Source organism: Phoenix dactylifera, chromosome 4 (genome assembly GCF_009389715.1).
Source record: "Phoenix dactylifera cultivar Barhee BC4 chromosome 4, palm_55x_up_171113_PBpolish2nd_filt_p, whole genome shotgun sequence".
NCBI classification, from domain to species: domain Eukaryota; kingdom Viridiplantae; phylum Streptophyta; class Magnoliopsida; order Arecales; family Arecaceae; genus Phoenix; species Phoenix dactylifera.
The window spans coordinates 15,464,111-15,484,415 of NC_052395.1; the positions used below are offsets into that span (position 1 = coordinate 15,464,111).

Consider the following 20,305-nt stretch of genomic DNA (forward strand, 5'->3'; position numbering starts at 1 on the left):
ACTGAAGAGGTGAGTGGAGCGAAGGCGGAAGCCGAAGCGCGAGGCAGGGCCGATTCTTCGAGGGGTTGCAAGTAGAGCTGATAATGGGCCGGGCCTCGGGCCTATTAAAAATTTGATCTTTGGCCCAAGCCTGGCCCATGATCAGCTATTTACGAGAGGGCGCACATTAGGCCAGGCCAGGCTGTGACTCGCATGGAAACCTTATTTTAGATGGACTGGGCCAACTATTTAATGGGTCGGTCCGACCCTTCTGCTGATCATATTGGACTCTAGATTGGTTCAAGAAACGATCCAGGACTCATCCCACCTCGTCAAGCTCCTCCTGCGGAGTCCGCACCCCTACTCTCTCCCCTCTCCCTCGCGGGTTCTTGCCCTCCGACCCGCGGCCGCCAGCCTCTGCCGATCGACGGTGCTCCGATCTCCGCTGCCAATCACTCAGGCCGACCGACCCCCTTCCGTTGGCGACGCTGTCGCCGCCCCTCGGATCGCCGGCCCGCTTTCCTCTCTGGTGATTTTCCAATTCCTCTCCCTCCAGTTTCCTTTTCCTTTTTCTGTCATTTTTCTTTGGTCCTCTTCGCCCCTTTCTTTTTTCTCCGCTTCTTAAAGCCCTAATCCTAACCCTAGCTGGGAGATCTCTATGCTGTTGGACCGATAGCCGGCCGATCTCCCGCATCTCCGTCGGGCCCTAATCATAATCCAGGATGCAGATCTCCGACCTTTCTTTCAAGTCCGAACCCTAAATCCAGTTGGCGGTTGCCCATCTCTGCTTCATGCCCTGGCATACTGAATTCTTCTTCAAGCGCTAACCCACTCCAACTGTGATCTCTGTACTTGGATCTGTAACTTTCTCTTTGTTTTTTAATTGTTATGTTTTTTGTCTAAATACTAGCTCGCTTTGATGTTCGCTTTGCTTGTTTCTTGCTATGAATTATTATGCCGGGATCTAAGTTTTTTGCTTATACCAATGCGACGGTTCCTTTCTATATGGTGTGCATTAGATACGTTGTGCTCTGACTGTTAATTATGTGAAATTCTTGTCTTTGATGTGGTGAGTCATGCCTAGTTCTTCAATTTATGCCTTGTTTTGGTATTTTGCTATGATCTTTTTATTTTCTGGTTATGCAATATTCATGCTTTGCTTTGAAGCCTACTTACGTTAGGCTTTTTATATACTTCTGATTAGTCTGTATACTATTGCTGTTTAGTATGGCATGAAGTGTGCTTGTGAGGGTGACATCCTAAACTCACGTATAATCTGTAACATTGCTGCTTGAATTGTGTTTGTTACCAGTTAAGCCTTTATGATTAGTGATTAGAATGTGATGCAAGCTGAATGAGCCTTTAACCATGCGCAGCAGACGTGTCATTTGCCGTCACCCGACCTGCTCTAGAATTTCCCTCATCTAGATTTCTTGGATCCTGGCCAATATCTCTAGGTGAATTTATAATTGTGGATTGCACTATCTCTATTCCAGTCCTTATTTGGATTTTGATATACTCTTGAAGTTCTTCTTGCAGGTATTTTCCTCAATTCCTTGTTCGGGAAATCTTTCTTTCTTTTGGGTTTTGTCACCCTAGAATCTGATTGTTTAGTGTTTGAATTATTGTTCCTGTATGTTGAGGGTTTGATGCCCATGTTGCTATGAGCAAATTTCATTTTATTTTGATTATTTAAATATTCTTTTAAATGTTCTGTTGTTTGATATTTATGATAATATTCTGCTTCTTTGTTTTTTTGTTTTTTTGTTTTTTTTTTTTTTGGGGGGGGGGGAGCGGGGTTGTGTTCTTTTTACATTATTTTGTTTTTTGGTTCTATGTATTTTTTGTTCTTTGCTTATGATGTCAAGGATATGATATGTTCCTATAGATATCAAGTAAGGGAAATAGACTGGCTTTGTGGTGTCTAAGGCAGTGTCGATGCTTGGGGAATTGGGCTTTTAGAAGAAGGTGGGTTTTGAACTTTTATGTTTTCTGTATTATGAAATGATTGTTAACCAAGTCTTTTTTTATACTTAAGGTATTTGCACTTGAAAGTAATGCATGCTACATAAAGGTTGCCCTCTGGTATTGAAACAAGGACTGTCGTTGCAGTTGTTGTTTACTTTTACTTTTTTCTATTTTTCTGGTTATCTGGAACGATGCTTGGGATTTATGGCATGTGCAGTTGGTCTAAAAGGGAGTGCATGATGGATGGCCTGTAAGCCCATGAAATAGTGATTTTTTTGGAGTTTGGCATTTTGATGTGAGAACATTTTGTATTAAGTCCATTCGTACATAAAGTTTTGGTTCCTGTAGATGTATGCTTTTGCTTAAAATGGTATCTTCGGAGAATCAGAAGTGAGTTTGATGAAAAAATAAAGTGCAGTTGTCTATCCATGTTGGGATTGCATTATATATGGTGTAGATGTTAGGAATTCAAGAGATCCATGAAGAAACCGTTTTGGTATTCTCACATGTAGGATATCAACAACCATCAAGTCTTTTCCTAACACGTTTTCTAAGCCCTTTGATGTTATTTCAAGATTTTCCATTTATCTAAAACACAAGATGCCCAAATATTCATGAATATTGAATTTGTGTCCAAAGGTTAAAGTGTCTTCATGCTGTTTTGCATGGACTAGCCCATATTGTGTCAACATTTAATTATGAGCGTTCAGCATGGCTGCCTGGCAATGCATATTTGTCAGTGTGTGCCAATCTGTTTTAACATGTATTAGGTACAAGCACAACATGACTCAATGTGACATGTACCATGCTAGTGCTGGGTCAGCATGTAGCAATTTTATCCTTATTTTGGTCCATTAATAGTTTGGTATTTTTTTTCGCAATTGGCTGTCAGCTGAGCGTCAACGCTCCTTTTGCATCTATGTTTTGAATTAATTAAGGCAGTATTATTCTTGGATAATAAGATGCAAGACAAAAAAATATAGAGCCATAACTTACTTTAAGGAAAACATTACAGTTTTTATCTTTAAAATTCAGCTGTAATTATTATATTTCATAGCAAACCCTTTAGAGACACCACATGATGAGGAAATAATTAAAATTCAAATTAAGCATAAAATAACATTAATAGCAATAGTCTGGATAGAAAAATTCAATTATATAAGCTGCTAAAGGATACCCAAAATTTTAAGCATTAGAAGAAATCTTGGTTTGATCCGTGCATAGGAGTTTCAGTTTTGGATCCAATCCTGGACAAAATATAATATGTCAAAACATTAGAGAAAAATTATAAATAAAATAATAGTAGAATAATTCAAAAAAGATAACTTAGCCATCATTTTAGTTTATTATTGAATTTGGGACTTTTGGTTGAATCATTTTGGTTTTTTTTAAAAAAAATTAACTTTATTTTTTTTAAAATGTTTCACATCATTTGAAGGTATAACTTATCAATTCATTGTTTGATTGCATTTAACACATGATTTTATGTATCTTTGAGAATTGAGCTTTAGTATACCCGAACTTTCGTCAAACATTTTAAACTTCCACAATGTTTTTGTGGAATTTTATGTCAGATGCTTTCAGATATTTTATAAGACTCACAAAGTATAATCTAATCTTTAAAAAAAAAAATGCTTTGTAGAATTTGGAAAAAATGTAGAATTTGAGACAAATAATATGCAGAATTATCTGTATAGCGGAGTTCTATCTAAAAAACATGATCAACCTTGTTTTATGAGAGACCTGACCATGTCAATTTGTTTCAGCTGTTTCAAGCAAAATTGAGGCCATTATTATATTCGTATCTGAGCATTGAGAGAGATGTGATATCAGTGATGGAATTTCTGAAAAATGCTAAGCCTTAAACAGTGTGAGTTAAAATCTTGTGTTAGAAAATGTTTGCAAAAGGGGGAAGAAAGTATTAATAACAAAGAGTAGCTCATAAAGAAAATAATTTAAAGTACAAGTAGTCTTTCTACGGTCAAAAAATAAAAGAAGATAACAATAAGAAAAATGTTGTATTCATAAATTACAGGCTTTAACAAAATCTTGGCCTAATATGAGACTATTCTTATGTAAGAATCAGTTAAAATTACATTAGTACTTTCGAAGGATGTAAAGAAAAAGAAACCCTTTCCCATTTATTCTGGCTTTTGCAACCATATACAACATTTCTATTCCTGGGGCGTAGCTGAGGGCAGCTTGGGCTGGTCTGTGTCAAACTTGGTGTGTTCTGCGGGCCAGTGCAATTCTGGTCGAGGGTGACTCAGCTATGGTGATTGGCTGGATTCAGGAGTGCACCGGTAACATTGGTGGTTGCCACCCATTACTTGGGATATTCGGGCTATAGTAGGTGGAGACGTTGCCTTCCAAGCCAAGCATGTTTATAGAGAGGCCAATGAAGCTGCAGATTGGGTAGCCTCGTATGTGGCCGACTACTCTAGGAGAGCTCTCTGGGTTGATGAGAGAGAGCTGCCTAGAGCGCTTCGAGATTTGTTATTTTTCAACTTTTTTCGATGTATTCACACTAGAAGTATATGAGTCATCCGTTGTAGCCAAAAAAAAGAACATATTCAACATTCACCATCATCCCTTATCCGTCTTTTTTCAGATCAAAGTTCTGTGCAAGGTCTGCTTGATTGGTATTGAGGCTCGTACTAGCTGGCAACCAGTTTGATATGGTACTGAGTCTGTATTATACTATGTTGGGAAGTACAAAACAGGGAGAGGGAGGAGAGGGAGAAGGAGTGGGTTGGGGGGGAGATGAGGGAGGGAGGGAGGGAGGAAGGGGGGAGAGAGAGGGGGAAGTTTACCAACTGACAACATCATGACATCAAAGAAGGGAGCAATGAACATCTGGTGAAGAGAGAGTGGGTGGGGGAAGAGGGGGGAGGCCTAGCAATGACGGTATGACGGTGTCGAAGAGGGGGGATTCAGTATGGGCCGAATCATCCAATTTGGGTCGGTTCAACAATCGTTGATTATGTGTTTGTGCTTCCATTCCAAATCCCATCCACAATTTGAGCATTCTAAAGAACATATTGTGTATTTAGAGAGAGAGAGTACTAACTTAAAACACTTAAGAGGAAGATATCTGTAGAAAATGAATAAATGGTGGAATGTGAAGTTACATAAGTGACATCTAGGGTGGAGGTTGGTGGATTGAGTTAATGTGTTTAATTCTTTCAATTATCTATTATTTAGTTATATTTTGTAGGATTAACATAGTTACTTGTAATGTAGAAGGGGAATTTATTGTAAAGATTGCATAAAGCAATTGCAGGAATAAACTTTAGAGATCTTATATAGTTTGGTCTTATGTATTAACTAATAGAGCTATATAAATTTAACTTGTCAACCAGTTGCAAAAGTTGTGGAAATGTTACTATAATCTTATCCGAATTTCAAGAGTTTTCTTTTAAGAAGGAACAGGATGTAACAACTTAGATAGAAATAGCTATGATAAACAGTCATTGTAAAATTGGTATTTTCTTTCTACTATATTTGTTTGTATACTGGTGGGAGAGCGGGACGTCCCGCCATCTCGAGTGTTGGGATGGGCACCATCTCGAGTGTGGGGATGGGGTACCATCTCAAGTGTCGGGATGGAACAAGTCTGGAAATGGACCATGCCGGGATTGGACCATGTTCTAGTAAGTCTGAGTTTGATACAAAGAGGTGAATCAAACTAATAATTTGCCAGCACAAAGATCTTATTTTTCTGCATCCACATACCAAGAATATATGCGAAAACTTTCTTTAAGAACATGAGATATATGTGTGATATAATCCTTAATATTGTATCAGATGCAACTAAAATTTGAAATTGGCATAGCTTCCTTAATCCTAGCAATGACTATATTTGTTTATAGTTAAATGTGTATCTGTAAGTGTTTCGAGAGGAAGCACAAGCCCTGCCCTTGATGTCTTTCACACACACCAAGAATACCTTTTCACCATGATATCTCATAACCCCTCGAATGCTGGAATGGCCCAGATTACCAAAAGAATTTACTGTTGGAGTTTGACCTGAAGGCAGCGTTTTGTGGGAATGGTAGCTGCCTGCCTGCCTGACACATCTTAATTGTCTTAGAGATGAAATATCATTTTCCACTTAAGAGTAAGAAAATATCTGCAAACTAGTTTGGTTTGTCGCACTATTGCTTTTACTATGAATGGGAGATTTGAGAGGATATTAAGATGCTGTTGATTGTTTCTGAATCTAAACTACTTTAGGTGTGCATGTGGATCATCTGACATATAATTTTGATTGGTGAAGTAATATGCGTCGGAAGATATTTTTGTCAAAAATGGTCCCTGAATGGTGGCTGAATTTTGTTAGGGGTCCCTTATTGAGCATTCATCAAAGAGTTGAGATCAGATGATGCATATATTGTGAGAATCTCATGTTTCGTTTTATCATGGATTATTCGGCCTTACAATTAACGATTCAATAACAATTGTATGGAATCTCCTTTCTCACCTTTCATTCCTGATTAGTCATACATGTTATTCATGGTGTTGAAAGTACAGTGCAATCATATCTTGTAGTTTTTCTATTGGATTCATCTACTAATTTACCTGGGGGTGATAATTGATGGAAATGCAAGTGCACAGAGTTTCATCCTGAAATTAATTTGACATCTTCCCTATTTATTCACTATGTATTTATTTCATATAAGATGGTTAATTTATTGATATATTGTAAAAAGTATTACATTTGATGCACTCAGATATTTTATGTTAATCACACTGCATATATGTTAAGCTTTAAATGTTTATGTTGTGATGTATCAGGTTATTCCTGCCATAAGCTGAATACTATCAATAAATATGCAGCCCATGGGGAATGATAAGCCAACAAATGTTCCTGGAAGACCTGTGTCACCCTTTCGAGCAGCCCCACAGTCTTCGACACCTTTCATATCTTCGGGTCCTGTTGTCGGCTTGGAGGCATCTGGTGCTTCGCGAGCCACAACCCCCTTTTTATCTTCAGGGCCTGGGACCATCTTGGGGGCATCAGGCACTCCACAAACCACAGTACCATTTTTATCCTCAGGGCCCATTACTGGCACTCAGATGTCCAATTATAGATCACCACCACCACCACCAGTTAGGTATAATGGTCCGTCCAGTCCACCCCCTCCAACATCTTACCCCGCCCAAGATGCAACTACGTATCAGCAAACACAAGCTCCTAGGTTTCCTCCTCCTGGTCAACCTGTAACGCCCTTCCGGGGTCCCGTGGGTTCTTCTGGTCCATCCCCTAGTGGATCTTTTCGTCCTCAGCCCCAGATTCCCTCAGTGCCAATGGGCCCTCCACCCCAAACTGCAACCCAAATGTCATCTAGAAGTAATATGCCCCCACCACTGTCAGAGTCATCATTCTCTGCAACCAGACCACCTCCTCAGCCATCTTTGCAAGGATATTCCTATGGTCTCCCGAGAGGTAACATGCCCCCCGCTTCTGCAGAGCCGCAGTTGCCTGCTCCTAGATCAGTTTCGCAACCACCATTGCAGCAGGCTTTTCCATCTTCTCATGTTCCTCCAGTTCATGCTTCTTATCATGCTCACCAAGGAGGTGTTGTACCACCACCACCACCTCCTATAGGAGGTCCTCTGGGTTACAATTCAAGAGAACAAATTCAATACCCTAACATAGGACCTCCTATAGGAGGTAATCTTCAAGGTCTGGTTGAAGAGTTCCAGTCATTGTCCGTTGGGTCAGCTCCTGGGTCACTTGATCATGGTGTTGATGTCAAATCTTTGCCAAGGCCACTAAGTGGTGATGAAGAGCCTATTAAAATTCTTGAGACATTCCCTTTAAATTGCCACCCAAGATTTTTGAGACTGACAACTTATGCAATACCGAGTTCTCAGTCATTGCTTGCTAGGTGGCATTTGCCTCTTGGAGCAGTGGTTCATCCTCTAGCAGAAGTTCCTGATGGGGTAAATTTATAATTTCTTTTGCTTATGGTAGTGGTGCTCTTGTTATATTCATACAAACTACTTGTTAACAATTTTGTCTTTCAGGAGGAAGTACCAATTGTCAATTTTGGACCAGCTGGCATTATTCGGTGTCGAAGATGTCGAACATATGTGAATCCATACGTGACTTTCACGGATGCAGGAAGGAAGTGGCGTTGCAACATCTGTTCTCTGCTCAATGATGGTAATAACCAAGCTGATTTTTTTTTTTGCTTTTTCTCAATGATTGTAACTCCATTTACTGAAATTTCAGGCTCTGAGTTGTGCATTTGCTTCTTTCTTAATTCTGTTATAAAGATATCTCAGTTGCTAATTGATAAAGATTTATACTGTATAACTGATCAGTTTCCATATTATCATCACCTTCCTTTTGATAATATTTCCTGCTTGCTTTGCGCTGTTTATTGTAATGGTTAAGCCTGCAAAATCACATGTAGTGGACCATTTTGACAATTTAGGAGTAAATGAAGATGGTCTCTTTTGTTATAAGGAATACCATCATGACTGTATTTATTGATATATCAAACAACAGCTTTCTAGTTGTGTAGAAGTAATCCCGGCTAATGTTTATCTCAATAATGGTGACATTGGGGAAAAGAAGGAATCTTAATGAAAAATTTTACTCCTAATAGGTTCAGATTCAGGGCAGGCACAGCCAGAACCAATAAAATGTGTCGATGGTCCTTCAAGTGCTTACACGTCTACCACATAGGACAAGTTTGCTGGTGCTGGATTATGGTGGTCTTGCCAGGTGGTAGACATTGCATTACTGCTTATCTCAGTATCACATGGCACGTGTACGTGTATAATATGTGTGGATTGCACATGGTGCTTGGCAAACGGACCATGTCTCCTGAGATGATTGGAATTTGGGTCAAGAGAAGTGATGGTGGTGGAAGGATAAGATCTGATGGAGGCAATTATAAGTTTTATATGATGACAATTTAAAGTGATACAGTTGATGGGATCAAGGGAGGCAACCAGATAATAGTTCTGGACTTGGTTCAACAACCTTAATCATTGCTTCGAAGGTTTAGAAAATCAAAGGCTTTGTTAACGTTATAATCTAGTAGCAGAACATTTTTCGAATCTGATGTCACTTTGAATTGTATAGAAACTTTTGGAGTGTCTTATTTGTATTGCAGAAGATGTGGCATTAGATCTAATCCATTAGGGTTTGAATATAACTATATGTAAGAGGAAGGTGAGTGGTTTGGAATCTAGAAGAATAGATGTATGAGCTGGAGGTCTCAATACATCATGCACACTATAAAGGATCCCAAAATCAACAAGATATAAATTGCCTTGTTCTGGAAAGGTGTGATTAGGAGAAGAGACTAGAGAGTGCAGGGACCACTGGAAATAAAATGGTTGATCCCAACTTGGCTCAAAAGTTATGTGAACATTGAATTTAAGAATTCATAATTTTAAATAGCCATAGAAGAATGACAAAAATATACTCTACCTTGATGTGTTATACACCAATGGGTGAAATTTTAATTAATGGATTAAAAGCACTCAGGTCACAAACTAGCAATACATGCAATTTATTTGAATTGCTCCAAGTGGCTCTGCGGGGCATGTGCGTGCACACATGCGCACATCACACTGAGTGATCAAACTTACCCAGAGCTTATTGTGATGCCACAAACTGAAAATTTGCTTTCTTGGTAGAGAACTGATCCTTAAGAGTCTTGAAAATTAGCACAGGAGTTTCTTATTAGAATAGGACATTCAAAGGATTGCGAATGGTGCTTTTTTCTGCCAGAAGTAAAAAAGGAGGGGTGTTGGATCCAATGGTTCAGATGTACTGCCCTCTATGTAAGAATCAATCCCTTCGAACTTCTTTGACTGGTCCTGGTGCTGACTTGCTGGTGGAAGAGCAATCAATATTGGTCAGGTCTCAGCATGAACTTGTTAGTGATGGTCCTTGACATGGTTTCTGTAATGATGGACAGTCAACTAATTAATTTTCCTTGATAAATTGACGAAATTGTGAAGATAAGATTAGGGATGCAAATGAGCTGATCTTGAGTGAGCTTAGGGCAGCTTGAACTTGGTCAAGCTTGTCATGAGTTGGCTAAGCCAAGCTCAAGCTCTGTTCGTATATGTTTGTACTGGCTTGAGCTTGGCTTGATTAGGCTCGGTGATGAATACAGAGGGCATAATGGTGAGGGAGTGGTAAACAGAGATGGGAAGAGGCCTCCTCCATTAGTTCATCTAATTACCGGAATTTAGCTTGCCACTCAAAATAAAAGGATATCTATAGATCATGTTGGTACAAAATGTGATTAGAAAGGTATAAATGTAATATCACACGCAAACAATAAACATTTAGTGTTACATGAATGTTATTTATATATTTATATTAGTGATCTTAGTCAAGCTGAATGTGAGCAGACCAGTCATAGCTCCTGTTCAGCTTGTTTATATTTGGAGCTCAAAATTTTATCTCAAGCTTGGTTTGTATTGATCCGAATACTAGCTGCTGACTAGCAGCTCAGCTGGTTGGCATCCCAAGGTAGGAGACAGTAAAGCAAAATAGCTCCTCTCATGAAATTTGATTCAACTAATACTTAATGTAGGTGTATACAACTTAACTATATGTAATCTTGTATAAAATCTGTCCATCAAATAACTTAACGGTTCTCCTATGTTGTGTAGATGTTAGTGTGTATGTTTTCATCATTCAGTAAAATATTCTTGCAGACCTGATTGTTGAGTTAATTGATTTCTTTATCTTTTTTGATTGGTACAAAATTATTCATTTGTACCAATAAAATTATACTAAGTATTAATTATTGGTATTTTACAATCTCTGTGGGTAGCATTTGATAACATGGCTTTCCGGTGATGTCATCTTTGCCGTTATTTATGTAATTTTGCTGCCAAGCCTTATGCTAATACTTGCATATCTGTCTCTACTAAAAGCATTATTTAGAGAATTATTCATTTGTACTAATAAAATTATACTGATACTCAGTTATTGTAATTCTACAATTTCTGTGGGTAGGATTTGAGAACATGGCTTTCAGATGATGTCATTTTTCCCCTTATTTTCATAATTTTGGTGCCAAGCTTTATGCTAATACTTGCATATTTGACTCATTTAGTTTCTGGGGAGTATTATTGTGCTTTGGATGCTAGTGGCAGAAGATGTGATGTAGATCAACGACCTGAGCTTTCTAAGGGAAGTGTGGAATTTGTTGCTCCTACTGAATATATGGTGCGACCACCAATGCCACCACTATATTTTTTCCTTATTGATGTATCGGTATCTGCAGTTCGGTCTGGTTTTCTTGAGGTAACCACTTTTTACTCTGGGAAGCTTGTCTTTACCTCTATAGTGTCTGCTTCTTTCATTCCCCTGACAGTTATATTAGCTTCGTGATCAATTTTTGTAATTTTACTCTATATCTATCATCTGAATCATGGAATTCATATTCATTTTTGACATATTTATGCAGGTTGTGGCAACGACCATTAAGTCTTGTCTTGATGAACTACCTGGCTTCCCTAGGACACAGATTGGCTTCTTAACTTTTGATAGCACATTACATTTCCATAATTTAAAGGCATGTATGATTTCCCTCCAATGATCTAAATGCTGCACATAGTTAATCTGTTTGTCTTGTGGCAATTTCTGCTCCTATATTTCCATTTTTACAACTTGTTAGTTTTGTCCTGTTTTCTTGATGATTCTTTAAGACAGGCAACCTTAATGTCAATTAATTTTTTTTTGGTTTGTTCCAGTCTTCTTTGACACAGCCTCAAATGCTGGTGGTGGCAGATCTGGATGATATATTTTTACCATTGCCTGATGATCTTCTTGTCAATTTATCTGATTCTAGACATGTTGTGGATGCATTACTGGATAGCTTGCCTAGTATGTTTCAGGACAATGCAAACATAGAATCTGCCTTGGGCCCTGCTCTTAAAGCAGCATTGATGGTTATGGTAAGATGATATCTGCTGGTGACTTGTTCTTGATTTTGTCAGTGCTTCTAGGGGGCGGATTTGATAATTATGTATATGCATCCTGACCCCCCCTTATTTTGTTCTGGACAGAGTCAACTTGGAGGGAAGTTGTTGGTGTTTCAGAGTACATTACCTTCTATTGGTGTTGGGCGCCTAAGACTACGTGGAGATGATCTTCGTATTTATGGAACAGATAAAGAACATACTTTACGGATACCTGACGATCCATTTTATAAACAGATGGCCGCTGAATTTACAAAGCATCAGATTGCGGTGGATGTATATGCTTTCAGTGAAAAGTACACTGATATAGCTTCCTTAGGTAATAATGGTGCAAAAATATTTTTATAATGGTCAATTAGAATATCAGCATTCCTTTTTTGACACATCTCTATCTATTGGTCATGCCAGGATCTCTTGCGAAATACACTGGTGGTCAGGTGTATCATTATCCATCATTTCAGGCACCCACTCACCAGGAGAAACTTAGATATGAATTGGCCAGGGATCTCACCAGGGAAACCGCCTGGGAATCTGTGATGCGCGTTAGATGTGGAAAAGGTAAGTAAATGGAGTAGGTTCCTCCCCCCCTCTCTACTACAAACCTCTTGGACTTCTCCTGTGAAAAATGCTATTTGATATTCTAAATATATTTTTTTTGGTTCTTCAGGGGTGCGTTTTACAACGTATCATGGCCATTTTATGCTGAGATCAACAGATTTATTAGCCCTTCCAGCTGTGGATTGTGATAAAGCCTTTGCAATGCAATTATCTTTGGAAGACACCTTGATGACAACACAGACTGTATATTTTCAAGTTGCGCTGCTGTATCCTTTCTCTCCCTACGTGCTTTTTCAGTGCTCTTTTTTTTTTTCTTTTTTTCTTTTTTCTTTTTTTGCCTGTAACCATCCTGTTTCTTTCTTTCTTTCTTCTCCGCATAAATATAGGTTCACAAACAAGTTGATTCTCCAAATGCGGCAATTTAGATGCAAGAAAGGGAATGGTGTGAAAAATATCAGCATAAAAGAAAAGCACTTGTGAGAATAGTCGTTAGTATGAAACAACCTCATAATGCACCTGCATGCCCCCTGGGCATGTGCAAAACACACAAGACACAGAGGGTGGCAAAGTTTACTGGCATAAACATTTAAACTTGTGAATGGATGTGGAAGTGTGAGTATGTCTTTACATGCACCCATGCAAGAGAGCAGTAAAGAGATGGAGGGACAAGAGTTCTTGTACAATTACTTTCATGGATATAAACTTGCAAACTTATGGATAAAAGGTGAACATCAATACCAGCAGCCAGAAATGCAGTCAGAATGTGGCTCTTTGCTTTTTGATGATATGTGTTTAAGAGATTATTGTAACTTTATATTAAAATCATTTCCCTCTTTTATAAACTTCAAGTTTGAGAGAAACCATTCCTTCCAACTTCTTGCAAGTGTGAACTTTGAAGCATTTGGAGGTTGCTTGCTACTTCTCATAACCTTCCTTTATAAGATTCGAGGATGTCATCAAATATATACCATAAAATGAATTCTTGTTATGAAATTTATCTATGATTGACCGTCAGTTTGAGGAGAAATTCATGCTAGGGATAAATTATGCCATACATTTAATTGTGGTACATTAATTCTTCTTTATTGTAGTCTGTGTCTGTTGCAAGTGAAGGCTGTTATCTATGGCCCTTAATACTGATTCATTTCATTTCTTACCAATTTTTGTGTGATATGCTGCATGTTGTGTGCACCGGACAAGGTCAACTTTGAGAATTACGCATTACAACTGACATTGTTACGTACTTTTAACTGTCCTTACCTTTTCTGTGAGAAATCAAATCAATGCTTCTTTCCTATTAATGTTTTTGAATATTGTCCTTATTTATTTGCCTAGCTGAAATAGCTAGAACATGGCTTCCTTGTTTCTGATATTTGATTGTATTTGGCATTTGTTGTTCTGTTTTCTTGGATTTATTGTCATTTTTTCTTGTATACCTTCATTTTTTTTAGTCTAGTAGTAGTAGGCTAAGTTGGAATATTAATGTCCTGGCACTTAATATCCTTTGCTGGATTTCAAGGACCTGTTTTCTGGTCTTCATCATGGTTTCAACTGGCAGCTGTGTTTTTCAGATTTCTTTTATGTTCAATTTGTATCAAGTGTTTTTGTAGAATGAATGTACAACATGTTGTCCTCTCTAGGTATGCTTGAGTGTTTTCTGATGCCAGTTTAAATGCAAATGTGTATCCTTAGCAAGCACAAGATATACTTCCTCTTCAGGTGAAAGACGAATTAGAGTCCATACGGCAGCTGCACATGTAGTAGCTGATCTTGGAGAAATGTACCGCCAGGCAGATACTGGGGCCATTATCTTGTTATTAAGCAGGCTTGGTAAGCTATACATTTTGTGGGTTTTCTAAGAATTATCACATCCTATACTATACTATTCTACTAATTACCAGTCTGAAAAACCTACAGCCATTGAAAAACAGAGTCTCATAAGCTATGCATTTTGTGGGTTGTCTAAGCATTATCACATCCTACTATGCTTTCCTACTAACTACTAATCTGAAAAACCTACAGCCGTTGAAAACACACTGTCTCATAAGCTGGAAGATGCTCGCCAGTTAATGCAGCTAAAGCTTGTGAAAAGCCTTAAAGAGTACCGGAATCTCCATGTTGTGCAGCATCGGTTGGGTGGGAGGCTGATATTTCCAGAATCCTTGAGATTCTTGCCATTATATGTATTGTCTCTTTGCAAGTCTTTAGCTCTTCGTGGAGGTTATGCTGATGTTCCTCTCGATGAACGCTGTGCGGCTGGTTACAATATGATGATATTACCTATAAGAAGGATGCTTAAACTTCTCTATCCTGGTTTATATAGGATAGATGAGAACCTCATAAAGGTATTATTCCGTCCATTATCATTTCTTGTTTGAGTCAAGTGATGCTACTTTCAGTAAGATACTAGTAGGAAATTTATTTGGACATTACAGTGTTTTGTTTATTTAATTGTGAAGAAAAATAAAAAGAATTGCATTATTAGGGTTCTCTAGAAATTTCTAATTCTATTAAATGAAATTTTAAATTTAAAAGAATGTCATGTTGATATCATTAAGTTGGTACAATTTTTAACTTTCTGAAATTCTTCCATGGAAACTGTTTCATCAGGACACAAGCTACCTCTTTAAAATTAGTCTGGTGGCTAATCATTAATTATGAATTTCATTTTTGCAGGGTCCCGAGGAATTTAATGAGTCATCTAAGCAGTTAGCCTTGAGTGCACAAAGCTTAGATCCCAGAGCGCTGTATATTTATGATGATGGATTCAGCTTCATTGTTTGGTTAGGCAGGATGCTGTCACCTGATATAGTTAATAATACACTTGGAGTTGACTTATCTGGATTCCCTGATCTATCCAGGGTATGATTCTTTTCTTAAATCACTATAGAGCTTGTTATTTACATGTGCTTTATAATTTAGACCACTGTATGCTTGTTGCATGGTATGTATACTTCATCTGATTAAATTATAAATTTCAAATTTAAAATCTCCTATGAAATACACATTATAACGTGTTATTGACATAATAAATAAAAATCCGTTTGAATAACTTGCACTAGATTAGAGCATGTTATTTATGCCTACTATATGAATTAGACCACTGTATGCTTGTTTTGTTCTAGGAATACTTAATCTGATGCAAGTAGATATTTCAGATCAACATTCCCTCGAGAATTGCACATTGTGACATGTTGTTGAAACAATAATAAGCAACTTTTAAAACTTGGGGCATCTGATCTGCAATCTTGTTCTCAAGTGCATTATCCCATCAAACTTATGCTTGAGTAGTTGGACTCCTGCCATTGTCAAATACCTTAAGATCTAGAAGTTCCTCGGGACTTTCATTGTCTACCATGCTGCTAAACCTCCAGGCTGCAGTTCCCAGTTTAGTGGTCCAAATTACTGGACCGCTAAGGCATAAAGCAGGCCTCTATTTATCAACTCCATCCAAATAGGGCACTTAGCATTCTCATACACACGGATTTTTATCTATTTCCAGAATAATTTTCTGGGAGCTATGTAAATAGACTCCTAGACTCTGCAATGTATACCATAACTGGTTCTTCGTACAAAAGAGAAGCAGAACCATGCTCCCCTACCTGCCCTTTCATCTATTCCGACCACCAGTTGCTTCTCCCACCACTATTCTTGTGTGTATTAGCTCCATGTGAGGCATGAAGAAACTACCTGACAAAAGGCAAATTCTCATTACTTTCTCATCTCATTGGATGTGTTATAGTGTCGTCTAGACCTATATTCTACCTAAACCGGACCTGATTTAAGTCCCAAAGACACCCATTATCTGGATGCTTGGTTTGGATTTAAGTGCTGAAACTTATGATAGAACTTCAATCAAGTTTTTTGGGTCTACGCAGCCCAAGCTAGACCAAACTTGCCTGATAAGATAGTAGGTCGACTTCGAGCTCAAATATTGAACTCAAATCTAGATTAAGCAAGAACTGAATCCAATTAAAATGTTCACCAATAATACCAAGAAAGACTTGTATGTTACCAGAAGCCAATTGTATAAACACAGGTTTATTTTTTAAGAACTTGTACAAGTTGATTTAGTTCAGGTTTAAATTGGATTCTATATGTTCTTTGCTAGAAGATAGGCTTTTCTCTTTTTCCCCTTGTGCCTTCTGTATATATTTAGGGCTAAACTTTTAGTGGGTTTTTGAGTTCTGTTTTTTATGGCATTGGTATCTAGAAGTCCTACCATGTTTCTAGACTGGTTTAGGAAAAGGTTAAGCCATGGAGATTGTGGCTTTTAATTATTGACTTGGATGTTTTTTTGGCTTTTACAAAGATACAAACTTGGTTTTTTAGAAAGCTTGACAGTGTCTTACCTGCTTTCTTTTTTTCTTTCCTTCTGAAAATGTATAGAGATGTTGTAGTTACTTGAGTCTTATTTAGTAAACTTATTATATTTTTAGATGCATTAAGGGAGGGGATGGTGTAAAAAATAATTTTTTGCGATGAGTGAAGGAGATTAAATTCTATTCTTCTGTCCTTTTGTCTCATCATTTTTATTCTCGAGTGTTCTTCCGAGGCTGTAAATAGGATTATGTTGGGAGCATGTATTTGTTTTCCTAAAATATTCTTCTGCACTAATCTGAATTCATTTTCAGATTTTTAAATCGGTACTGATCTGGTTTAAAGGTGCTTGGGAATGACTTCAGAAATATAGGAGATCTGCAGAAATGCCAACAGTCTGACTTCATCTTGCCTATCTACTGGTGTTTGTCATTACTATGCACAAAAATTTCATATAGGTTTAGGGTTTAGGGCAAAAAACCCACCCCACCCCAAACAAAAGAAAAAGAGAGGACAAAAAAGGAAGAAAAGAAGAAAGAGACAGTCTTATCAAATGATTCTTTAGTCTGTATAATTGGTCATACATATTGTTCTAGTGCAATGGGTGAGTTGGTATTGTTGATTTTTGTGTGTTTTATACTCATATTTTCTCTTCTTGCTTTGCAGCTTGCATTGCTTGAACATGACAATGAGTATTCAAGAAAACTGATGAGGATAATAAGAAGATTGAGGGAGAAGGATCCGTCCTGTTTTCAATTATGCCGTGTGGTGAGGCAAGGTGAACAGCCAAGAGAAGGTTCCTTGCTGCTTTCCAACCTCTTCGAGGATCAGGCTGCTGGAACCAGTGGTTACGTTGATTGGATTCTCCAAATATACCGCCAATTGCAGAGTTCATGAAGAGGGTAACACAACTTCAGTCCTCTACCTTATGGTGTCCCACTGGTCCTCATTTTGTGTCACAAAGCAGAATAGGTATTCAGTTCAGAGCTCTGAGGCTTTTCATGTTCTGAAGGAACCACTGAGCCTGAATCAAGAGGTGACCAGCAATCAAGTTGCACTATTTGGTTTGCATTCCATTTGTAATATGATATGCTGCTAGTTTTATTCTTTATATTATATTTATTTGCCTAACTTTTTGTTCTTTGATTGTGGTAAGTAAATTTGTTCTCGTATCACAATAAGAATATTCCTAGTGCTTCATGAAGTTGTTTTTCTGTTCATTGTAGGTTATACAGCTGCTGGAATGAGAAACAAGGGATTAAATATATTCACTTTTTTTTGACTATAAGATGGTTCTTTTGATAGCAGTAGAGCTTTGCTTTTCCATTCTTTTCACAGATTCCACATAACTGCAAGCCTAGTGCAATGTGGATTCCATATCTGAACCATAAGCCAAATGCATCGTAAAATTAGCCAGCTTTGTTCTGTTTTTTTTTTTTTTTCAGTTCTAAAAACTTTTGGAAGCTGCAGAGTATTTCCAATCCTGGATCGGTTAAATATGTTGCATATATCATCTTGTCAATCTCTCCAGTTGTATGCAATTTTTCTATATGCTGAATGATTCGCCACAATGGTCCATAACAATAAAAAGCTAAACTTATGAAATACTTTGAGATGGTATTATTTGCTGGAGATTCCTATCTGAATGCATTTCTATGCAGCTATTTTTTTCATTTTCTTTTTTTTGAACTATTTTCTATATTCAAAATTTTCTCTGAATCTGTAAGTGCATGTACATATATGCTGCCCTAGGTGGAGACTGACTTTTGCTTTAGCAATACATGTAAGTACCCTATGTGCCTGGGTTGGCATGCGACCTTCGGTTTTGCTTTACTGTTCAAGGCTTTTGCACTCGTCGCATCTGCACGGTAGTGATGATCTTCCCTTGAAAGATCTCACTATTCCTGGCCTTACCAAATGTGCCATAGAATATATTATTCCATTTCAATTGCTTCATCTGGCCCCTCCAGTTCCTGGGGCTTTACTGCGAGCCATTTTCCCATCCTCCCAAGAATTCATGTTAGGATCCCATTTTTCGCACTCGGATCATTGCAACCTGTCGCAAATCAGACAACTGGCGATCATGTCCTAGGAGTCATTCTTATATCTCCGGCAGGCGGTCAACCCCAAGCCTCCAAACTGCAACAGCTCCGCTGTTAAAAGCCAGCAGCACCACAATAACTTCCAAATAAGCGATGAGACGCGACTGTTTGGCTTCTACGTATCTTTTTCAAGCACAAGTGGCAACCGTGTATGCGGTCGATGCCCTCACTTTATTAGCTTGCATGTGCACCTCTCACTGATGTTTGAAAATTTCAGCCCCGGAAAATTTGATCAGCCCGGTTCTCCGAGAATGTTTGGCATTCTATCATCCCGTGGCACTGGGGAAGCATGAGTGCGACAAACAGTTCCTGGTTGGATCATCATGTTGGCCATATGAAGTCGCTAGCATGATTGATTCACTCGAGGAGCCAGCTCCGTGTTTAAAGGTATCGGTCTATTAATGTCTCGAACAAGTTGCGTCCAAGAGTCGTCGAGCACGTTGATCAAGTGCGGATTGCAATCAAGCCGGTCAACCTACAATTCTATTCTATTGGAGTAGATTCCCTCCAAATGTTTAAGATGGGGATAGCCGACGACGACGAACATCCCAAGCCAGCAGGTGCAAACCACATCGGTTAGCACGGGCCCCAGAGAAAACTTCCTAACAATCCGAGGAACCATTATATCACATGAGAAGGAACCCGGAAACGAGAATAAAAGAAGCCATTGGAGAAGAGCTAGCGCACCCGCTTCTAGAATAACAAACTACCGCTGTTTCTGCCAATGACGTAAATCGAGCTGGAATCTACTCCAATACTTCCACGAAAATTAGCACAGAGATGCTATTCTCCACTAATCCGATCCTCATGCACCAGAAAAGCACTTGCTTGATCGTTGTGCATGCCATACAAAGGAAAAGTTCAACGTGCGAAGATGGTTCTATTTTTATTCATATCCAAAACCACGAGTCATGCATTTATTATCCATACACAGCCACCACTACCAAAAAAAAACCTCATCTTTTCTGGCACCTTTTAAAGTCTGTCCTAACATTTATAAGTTCAACGTGCGAAGATGGTTGAAGAAAAAAATGAGGAACTAGAGAAGCAAGCCCCCATCTCAGATTTATGTTACAGCTAAATGGATTCAACCAGAGAAGAAAATAAGAGGAGAAAAAATAACAAAAAAATAGACCACGACAGAAGAAAAGAAAGAAACATATAAAGGTCGAGGTTGTCGTCGTCGGGCGGCGGGTGGACGTTGAGATCGAACGGTAGAGGTGGATCGGGGCATTAGAGCCAGAGGATGATGCAGTAAAGATCGAGGTCGCCGTCATTGGGCGGCGGATGGAGGTTAAGATCGAATGGCAGAGGCGGATGGTGGTAGACGGATGTGATGACCTCGAGATCGTCATCCACGATGGAGGACGAGGAGCCACAGTCGCTGTGCAATTCCTCCTCGCCGGCAG

General features: G+C 38.5%; 1 protein-coding gene across 5 annotated transcripts; it reads left to right on the forward strand.

Annotated features, from left to right (window-relative positions):
• Positions 1-284: 284 nt before the first annotated feature.
• LOC103696521 (protein transport protein Sec24-like At3g07100) lies at positions 285-18,401 on the forward strand. Of its 5 annotated transcripts, none has more exons than XR_001878896.3 (14): positions 285-508; positions 6,745-7,896; positions 7,981-8,119; positions 11,049-11,239; positions 11,403-11,510; positions 11,689-11,892; positions 12,004-12,235; positions 12,325-12,474; positions 12,584-12,740; positions 14,177-14,304; positions 14,497-14,819; positions 15,151-15,336; positions 17,461-17,830; positions 18,021-18,401. XR_001878896.3 is itself a non-coding variant. In XM_039125645.1 (14 exons), the coding sequence occupies exons 3-14, from the start codon at positions 6,781-6,783 to the stop codon at positions 17,689-17,691; spliced, it is 3,165 nt and encodes a 1,054-aa protein (XP_038981573.1). In that variant the 5' UTR covers positions 297-508; positions 625-827; positions 6,745-6,780; the 3' UTR covers positions 17,692-17,999. The 5 variants fall into 5 exon arrangements, 4 of the variants coding, with proteins under 4 accessions (XP_017695952.2, XP_038981573.1, XP_017695953.2 ...); XM_039125645.1 differs by lacking the exon at positions 18,021-18,401 and adding an exon at positions 625-827 and having other exon boundaries at positions 297-508; positions 17,461-17,999; XM_017840464.3 differs by lacking the exon at positions 18,021-18,401 and adding an exon at positions 1,356-1,518 and having other exon boundaries at positions 297-508; positions 17,461-17,999.
• The last annotated feature ends 1,904 nt before the right edge of the window (positions 18,402-20,305 follow it).

What these genes read in the sequence shown, in the direction of transcription:
- LOC103696521 (XM_017840463.3), top strand. Translation starts at nt 6,781, where the DNA reads ATGCAGCCCATGGGGAATGATAAGCCAACAAATGTTCCTGGAAGACCT. An exon ending in TAGCAGAAGTTCCTGATGGG is followed by an intron (nt 7,897 to 7,980) that starts GTAAATTTATAA and finishes TTTGTCTTTCAG; the next exon opens with GAGGAAGTACCAATTGTCAA. An exon ending in TAGATGAGAACCTCATAAAG is followed by an intron (nt 14,820 to 15,150) that starts GTATTATTCCGT and finishes TCATTTTTGCAG; the next exon opens with GGTCCCGAGGAATTTAATGA.